The 8,807-nt window shown below is 38.3% G+C and overlaps 1 protein-coding gene across 2 annotated transcripts in view; it reads left to right on the top strand.

Annotated features, from left to right (window-relative positions):
* Positions 1–4,984, top strand: part of gpd2 (glycerol-3-phosphate dehydrogenase 2 (mitochondrial)) — a 21,936-nt gene extending 16,952 nt beyond the window's left edge. For both annotated transcript variants that reach the window (XM_035677785.1, XM_035677786.1), the window contains one exon: positions 2,068–4,984. In XM_035677785.1, the coding sequence (XP_035533678.1) occupies positions 2,068–2,193 (126 nt within the window). In that variant the 3' untranslated portion in view covers positions 2,194–4,984. The remainder of the gene's footprint in view (positions 1–2,067) is intronic.
* Positions 4,985–8,807: the final 3,823 nt, after the last annotated feature.

Genomic DNA, 8,807 nt, shown 5'->3' with positions numbered 1-8,807 from the left:
TGTGTGTGTGTGTGAGAGACTGGTGAGACTGGTGAGACTGATGAGAGGAACCATTAATGCCTAACACCTCTGTCAGGGTCTGCAGAACAAACAGGACTGAGGACATGAAGGCTGGATAATAGAAGCTCAGGGGAACACAATCCATTACACACATTTTTTTTGCCACTTTTTTTTTTTATTTCTAGTTTTTTTCCCCCTCAGAATCTTTTTGTGTGCGGCCATATTTCTATTTTTAATCTGTTTTCAATCTCCTGCCTTGTCATGCATCAGAAATTGTCAAGAAATTAGAATTTTGTATTCATATTTTAATCAGAACCTGTTTTTATATATAATGTGTCGTTTTCAGTATTAATACAACATATTCCCCCTCATACATACATGCTATAGCGGTCACTAAAGCTGCAACACAAATTACCTCATCGTTAAAAAAGGACCATTGTCCACCTGAGATGTGAGAACATCCGTTCCTGCAAACAGAAGGTGTGAACTCGACTACATGGAGCTAATTAGAGAGGAGAGTCTCTGTCAGCGACTCGTGTAATGAGGCCCAAAGTGCGTCTGGGGCTCCTCCGTCCATCCACTGCTAAATTACTTTCTCGAGTCCAGAAAAGAGTCATTACAGCTTGATGACAGTCGATGATTTAGTCTTCATTGTGCCGGCTCCTCCGCTGAACTGCGAAGGAAACAAACTGATGGCTGGATGATTATATCTCTACATTTCTATCACGTTTGTCATGTATATCATCATGTTGAATGTCTGTTTCTGCTTGTGTATATTTGCCCGACCCGCACGTGGATGACTTAGGGACGACAAACAGGTAGTGTACACGCGCAGCACCGAGGGGAAACCGATACTCTCGAGCTCTACGAGGAAAACTTGGAAAGGGGTTTCCTCTCACATTAACAAAAAAGTCTTAACACAAAACTTTATTAAGTCCTCCTGTGAACAAAGACGACCATGGCTGGAGGGAGAAACACACTAAAAAGCCTCCCAGCAGCCAAGAAGTGTTAAAGCTGCACTAGGAAACTCCATACACTGGTGACTGAAAGGACGAGTGTGGTGATATTTTATGGTTTTCTTATTGTCAAGAAATCCCATGGAAGCCTAAAACAAACAATGAATTGATCCTACTAACAAGTACTGTCTGATATAACTTATATCTGATATCTATTAAGACTTGAAAGAACCTAAACATAACACATTTTTCTACATATTCACCATGACAACAAACAAAGGCAAACAGATTAAAACCTGTGTAAAACTATAATTCTAATTATTTAAAATTGTAGCAATCAGAAAAGAAAATATTACGAATTATAACACTTGACTACTTTTAATAATATAGCGATCTAGAATGAATGCGAAATGATTACACACTAACACAGTGTTTCATTTTTATTCTTCACACATGAACCAGCTGAAAACAACAGCAACCCAACTAAAAGAGAAAATAATTTAATGAATTGATTAAACCTTAAGCATTGTGTAACCGCAAAGAGTGCAATATAGCACAAAAGGTCAATAAACATACAAACACACCTATAAATAGATATCTATATATACATATACACACTGTATATATAGATATGTACAAACACTAACACATTGTTTTTGGGATTTGTTGACAATAAGGAAAATATAGAAGAATACTTTCCTTATCCTGTAAAAACCTCTAAATAAATATGCATAAATTCTTAAATGTGATGTTTTTAGATGCTCTGCAGCAAATGAAACACACCAAGTTGAAGAGAGCTTCAGTCTCTTTCTGCTACTTTTGTTGAATCAGGTATATTGAATATAAAGAGCACTGGCTCATAAAATGGCTCAATTTCTATATAAAAAAAACACCTAATTCAGCTTTAACACATACAGAATGTGTGTTTCATTTTCTACCTCTTAACGTCCGGCATGTGAAGGGGGATCGGACGGCTCCAGAGCCTTTCACTGTGGGTATTTCCGTCGTGGTACATATAATTATTTCAACCTCGGCTTGGTTTGACAAGGTAACCTTTTCCTGCTGTTATCGCACACATTGTAGACTGTGTTCTCTGCCGTTTCCTGTGTAGCTGATGAGCGCCGTGAAGAAGGGACAAGTGTCTGACAGCCGTCTAGCCATTCTGATGAAATCGGCGGAGGAAACTCTGGATAAGCGAGGGCCGGTGACGGTGGACCGGAGCGGGGGCGGCGTCTGAGCCCCTGAGATGAGGGGGGGGGGGTTTCAAGGATGCCAAGAGAACCTTCTGCTCCTTTTTCAATGTGGTGGTGACAAAAAATAACAAAATGGGCTCATGCAAATGGAGCTATTTGAATGACAATAATGCAATCAAGCGCAAGCAGCCGGATGAATTTGGCCAAATCAAGTGCAGACCTGCATCACTCCTGAGTGTTTTGGGTGAAATAGTATCTAATGATTGAGGTTTGTTTTTCATGAAGTCAGAGAGTCGATCCTGTCTGTCTGTCTGTCCTCTCAACATCAGGTGCCTCTGATTTTACACAGCGCACAATGTATCTGTTTTATACTGTCTTTTTAATCATTGTCTTTGTAGTGAACATAATCGACACTGATTGTTGGGGAAACACTGTCCTCAATGCGATGCAGCTTTTTCAGATTCGGTTAGGCTTTATTTCACAGCTCCATCATTTCCTCATACTTACCTTCAAGTTTCCTGGAAGGAATGATACAAATAGAGAGAGAGTTCACATAACCTAGAGTCTTTAGATCCTTTTCTACCAACGCTCCTACACTTTTACTTAAGAGTTAAAGGCGAGTGAGAGCTTCTTGATGTCAGCTGTTTGTGGCTCTGAGGAGAACGTCTTTATGTATAAAAAAGATAATTGCGTAAAAAAAAAGATTTATAGTTAGTATTTAGTATTTATACTTAATATAAAGGAAGCTCAGTATACTTTGGTTTGACTGAAGCAGTGACGATTTTTAAAGGATTAATGAAAAGACGAGAAAGAAAGAAAGAAACAGTAAAGTGTAAAAGTCATCACTGGGATTATAGCAGTCCAAAAATGAGTATTTACTTTATATTTAGTTAGTAACAAATTAGCAAATTCTTTCCAGGAAACCTTCTATGAAATTTAAAGAAATGATGGTCCCCTAAAATGAAGCCTCACCGAGTATTTCTACGTCATGTTTCTGATCTTTGTGTGTTTTCCATCTATTGCACTACTAGCAAACTAATACTGATACTGAGGTTTACACGACCAGGGTTCCAGCTTTAGCGTTACTGATGAAGATGCTTTTTATCACTGCTGCTGTTCTTTCCTTATTTATTTTTAAATCATGTATTCCTTTTGTCTCATGCACTGCAGCCGTTTACAGACAGAAATACACTTACAGAGATTATAGATTTAAAAGCAGGATTTTAAAGGGACTTATTATATGTTTGAGTGATTTTATTAGGTGGATCGCATGCTACGTGTTAACTATTCTCTAAATAATGTAATGCAAAATCTTTATTTTTACAACGTGTTTGACGTGGAGTTCATTCTATTTACTTCCGTGCTTGTGGTGGAGAGCAGAGAGAAATCTAAAATGCTGTATGAACGCACATCCAGTCCTTCTGATATTATATAATCCTGCACGCTCCCAGCTTCACTGTTTATATGTGAGAAAATAAGATGTTTTTAAACCCATTATGGACATTTCAGCATGTTTTATCTGCAGCTTTTGTGTGATTTTTCAGGAAGGCAATGCACTGTATGAATGTATGATATGTGCCTTGATGTGCCTAAGACATTTTCACAATGCCACACTCCATGTTAAACCAATACAGGAATTTATGTTGTAAAGATATTTAAATTGTTATAAAAAGAATAGTATTTAAAATGTATTGTATGTCAGTTTTTATTTTTAGAAGGAGCTGCCATGTTGGAGGGGTTAACGACCAGAATCTGACCAGTGTAAGTCAAAAATGACACTTATTTTGAAGGGCTGGGTATCAAAGCACAGGCAGTCTGATCTGTCACCTAATTTACTTATTGTTCTATATATATAGCTCATTTTAAATCATTATTTTACAGTATTTTATTCAGACACAGGTCTTGTATGGATGTTTGTGTTTAGACATTTAACATTTAAAGGCCTGGAAAATGTCTTAATGTGTATTCTGTTAATGAACAGACTTGCCAGTTATTATTTAGTATTTTTGTTTTGTAGTATTATTTAGTATTTAGTATTTTTGTCTCTTAGCTCTTCTAAATGGTGACGTCAAATACTTCTGAGTGGGCCCCCTGTGTGTTTTTAATGCAGGTTTTGGGTCTGAATGCCCACTATAGCAAACAAACAAATAGTTTTATTGGCAATACTGCATTTTTGCAGCACTGAAACTCAGGTATTGGAACCAGTATCCAAAAAAATAAAGAAAAACCCAGACGAATTTAGTTTTTTTGTACTGTGCCAGCGTAGAAAAGCCTCTGAAGCAGCAGTCAGACCATCATATGACACTAAAACTAACAAAAAGTTATATTACGTTACTGTAGATTACGTGTTAGGTTTCATTCCTCCAACATGGCAGCCCTCTGTTAAAGGTTTTATATTGTAAAAGACGTGTGACTGTGCTTCCTTATTGCCTTCATATTATGATTTATATTCAGATTTTCTATAGACTTCTTCTTACGCAGAGAACAGAATCATTCCATACAGGTTTCCTCCCATGTACCAAACACTGTAACTGTTACTGACGTGTGTGTATCAGTGTGTGGTCACATGGGGGTTCGGCTACAATACCTCGGCGCTGAGGACCCTTCAAACTGGCAACGCCGGCCCCGTCAAGCATCGCTCGTGGGCAGCACGACTTAAAACCACATCCTGATGTTTGATTGTCTCCTTTGGATGAAATTACAGCTTTATCCAGGCTCAAAGAGAATCATATTCCTACTCCTTTTTGTTTTTTACTTTTCACGAATACTGTAAGAATACTGTGAGTCAGTCTTCAGGTAAAAAAAGAAAGAAAATAAAGCAATTATCTAATTAAATGTATCTGGTTGCTTGGGTTTTTGTGTTTCTTGTCATTCATACCTGGCGTCATAACAGCAGGTAGAAGTCATGTGACAGCCTGATGTTCACTGTACGAGGAGGTCTCTTTTGATTTTGTTGTATGAATTCAATGTTTTATCTTGTGAAATTACTTAATATATTTCTATTGCTCAAATAAGTACAACCAACTTTTTGAATTTGTGTAATTGTCATGTTTAATGTTTATTGAGCACTTTAAATTCCTAGGTCGTCAAAACGAAGTCCCAGATACCCGGAGCGTCAGTATTTGGGAATGAGACTCAACGATCAGCTATCCTTCTTGGCTCTGATTGGTTGCTTTTGTTCAGGTGGTGTATTCTCCTAGGAGGAACCTGATTTTGTCACAGATTATCTGTCTCATGTTCTTCTGTCAGGATATAGTGAAAGTTATGTTTCTAAAAGTTACCTACTGCAGCTTTAAGGACTTCTTGTCAGTGTGGAGCCAAAGAAGAAGTGCTGTAATATGATTGAAAGCTACTTAATGCACCTTTTAGTCAGATCTTTCTCTCCAATCTCAAACAATCTTCTGCCTCTGTTCTGACCTCTATTGTTTAGAGTGGAAAACAACATCTACTGTAAATTGATATAGTAGCTTTTTAGCAAATAGTTTATTTATACATAAAGCTGCAGGTGGAGTTCAGAAGGATTTAGTGTCCTATAAGTGTTACTGTAATTGTAAAACATCAGGTCAGGTTGCACCTGGTAAAAATATCCTCACTCACATAGGTTCTCACAAGGATAGAACCACACACACACACACACACACACACACACACAGTAAACTTCACCGTCGGTTGGCTGCAAACTGGGTGAAAAACAGCCTTTTCTCGCTAAAGGTCACAGTGAGATTTGAATGACAGCTTTAAGTCCTGCGCTCATATTACAATCTGCAGCAGAGACGTCCGCACTGCGCCGCCTTCCTGGGAAAAGGCCGGGTGAACGGGGAAGCAATTAATTGTAATGAATAATGGGACAAATCTGGCTGGCATATGACCGCCAATGCTCCTTTTTTTTTCCTCTGGAGGATTAGGACGGTGATGCCACGCGAGGTGTCTGCCTGCACACTAATTGAAAAGTGTGAGGATGATGGGCAGAGGGGGGGTTGGTATCAACTACTGTCTTCCTCCATTTATTCTTCTTTCTCTCCTTAATTCAAAGGGAATTTCTTATCCAAATGCATCACATTTGTCTTTGTTTTTGAGCACTTATTAGGATCCAAGTCACCTGGAATATGCTGCAAACAAGGCTGTGGCCCCAGAACATGTATACCTCCAGGAGAAGTATTTGAATGGCCTCTTCAAAAAAAAAAGGTATTTATGTTCAATTACTATGTATTTCTTGTGCATTTTCTCTCCCTACATGCTTATAAAGGAAATAGGAAGTCCACAAATCCACTTTTTGGACTAAAATGGTCACATTTAGATAAGGAAGTGTGTAATTTGTGTCTAATTTCTGGCAGATTTCCCACTTTCTAATCTAAATTCATAGTAATTTTGGAAACATTGAGCAGAACAAATACAGGCTTCTTACATTTAGCCTCTCGAATAGGTAAAATTCCGTATTAAAACACTACATGTTTAGAGCCGGATACACAGACAGGTAATGTCATGATCTATGTGCATGCTGGGGGTTCGTTTGAGCCCCATGACCCCCCTCACCGATAATCCGGCCATGCCTTGCATGCGCTGACAGTGTTAACGCCTTCCCCAGCCCATGAGCTTGAGTGCCGGTGTTAGTAATTAGAAACTGGTGAGTGGCAATTATCAGCCATTCTCCTGGTTTCCATAAACAAGTTGTCACAAAATAATGATGTTTTGATGAGTTTTAATTAGAACTGTGAGTAAGAGCGCAGGGACCAGACGGCCCCACAACAACTCAGTAAACCCTCACTTATTCAGCTCATAATTATGGTAAATAAGATGATAATTAACTGGGAAATTAATCACATCGACCTCTTGCAAGCAAGTAAAAGTTCAAATATTGATATGAGATATTTCGTATATATCTTTATTTGGTGTTATTTGAGCCTTTAAATAGACTAATTGCAAGTGAAAGTCATTAAATGAGGAGGTTGTTTTTAAAGCATGAAGCACTAAAATGACTTCCTGTGAACTGTGAGAAGACTTAAGGTCTGTGAGAGTCCAGATGTGAGGAGAAAAGAGTGACAAAAATGCCCTGAAAGCCTAGAAAATCTCCACTTTATGGGTTAAAATAATGGTTCAAACCTTTCTTGAACCTCCTCTATACGAAGAAAAAAACCTTTCGAAAGGTGTCCTGACATTTACCTGGGTCACTCACAGGCTTTGTGCCCCATCAGTGTGCGGACAGGAAGCTCTTTCAACTGCATTTCAATGGACACCTGCCAGTCAACCTCAAACAACGAGAGAAGTTCTGCGTCAAATCCAAGAGGAATATTAACATCAATATAGCAAAAGATTCCTCTTTTCTGGCAAAACAAGAGGCCCTTTGTCTCAAAATGTGTCCAACTGGCGCCAATGGAGACCAAACATCTCCATGAGAGAAATGTGGACAGAAGTTGCAGTGTGTTTTGTGACGGCAGTTCCACTGTTTTCCGCCTACACAGTGAAAATTAAACGGACTCTTCATCCTCAGATTGTGTGCCATCATGTTGTGTTTCTGCCTGGCAACAATGCGCTCTTTCACATCGAGCCACTGAGGGATTGTGGGTGGGATTTTCTACATGTCTAATTTGTTCTGTTCCATGCAGTGTGAGAATGTAAACACTGTAGGATTTTGTTCATATCTCTGATTTCTTTTTAGTGTTGATTGCAAAATGGTCTTTTTTATGTCATACAATATAACACTCAAATGATTTTTCTTTCCTGAAGTTGGAGCTGTTTATTTACCCAAGATTGTTTCATTGCACAGTTTAATATAATATGAAATATCTATAAAATGAAGAAAAAGACTGATGGTTCTTGGGTCCATTCCTACTTACAACCCCACAAAGTACTCTGACCCGTCATTTTTATAGGCTATATTGCCATGTATTAGTATTATCAGGTTCTTTCTACATTTTAGAGAATATAATAAAATAGAAGAGTTCTTCTTCAAGACACACTCACTTTGTTAATCAGAAGAATTATGTAATATTTAGTGTCTTCAAAGACTGGGAGGGTTTTAATCCGACTGTACTTGTGGAGTTTAACTGTGTCAGTCTGGAAGTAGAGAAGCAATTATGAAAATGTATTTATTCCAAAAAATAAAAGCATTCAGTACTGCCACCTAATCAGAGCTTATAAAGAATAATGTAGAAACACTGAGAAGATTTCTGCTTTTACTATTTAAGTAGTAAACAACTTGATTTTAGTTGCACCTTGTCCTTACTATCCACTGCCGAAGCTGTTGTCATCTAGTCCTTGTTCTTGCATCAGCTGATGCTGTTCAAGCTTTAAGGTTTATATGTTGCATTTTGATCATTTGAAGGCTGACAAAAAAACAAGTTTAAACATTGGAGTAAAATGTCATATTCTCATGGTTATACATCCCATAACCCTCTGCTTCTAATCCAGATGAACCAAGAACCAGGCAGAGGTAGCCTCAGCAACACATCTCCAGACCGGCTGCGTATATCTCACAGTGGTGACACGATGTTACACACTCCTGTGCAATAGGTGGCGATGTGCACCTTGAGGTTGTTTGTGATCTGCCAGTAAATCCAGAGAAGAAGAAGAAGAGCCAGGTAAGTGTTGCTCATACTTGTTCATTTCTTGCAGTTAATGGTTTGTGGCTCGTGTATGTTGCCCTTGAAGCTCAGATTGT

This window comes from Morone saxatilis, unplaced genomic scaffold (genome assembly GCF_004916995.1).
Source record: "Morone saxatilis isolate NCDOM2014 unplaced genomic scaffold, NCSU_SB_2.0 Contig6, whole genome shotgun sequence".
Classification (NCBI taxonomy): Eukaryota; Metazoa; Chordata; class Actinopteri; family Moronidae; genus Morone; species Morone saxatilis.
Note: the sequence above shows the minus strand (reverse complement) of the source record. Positions and strands in the feature narration are given on the sequence as shown.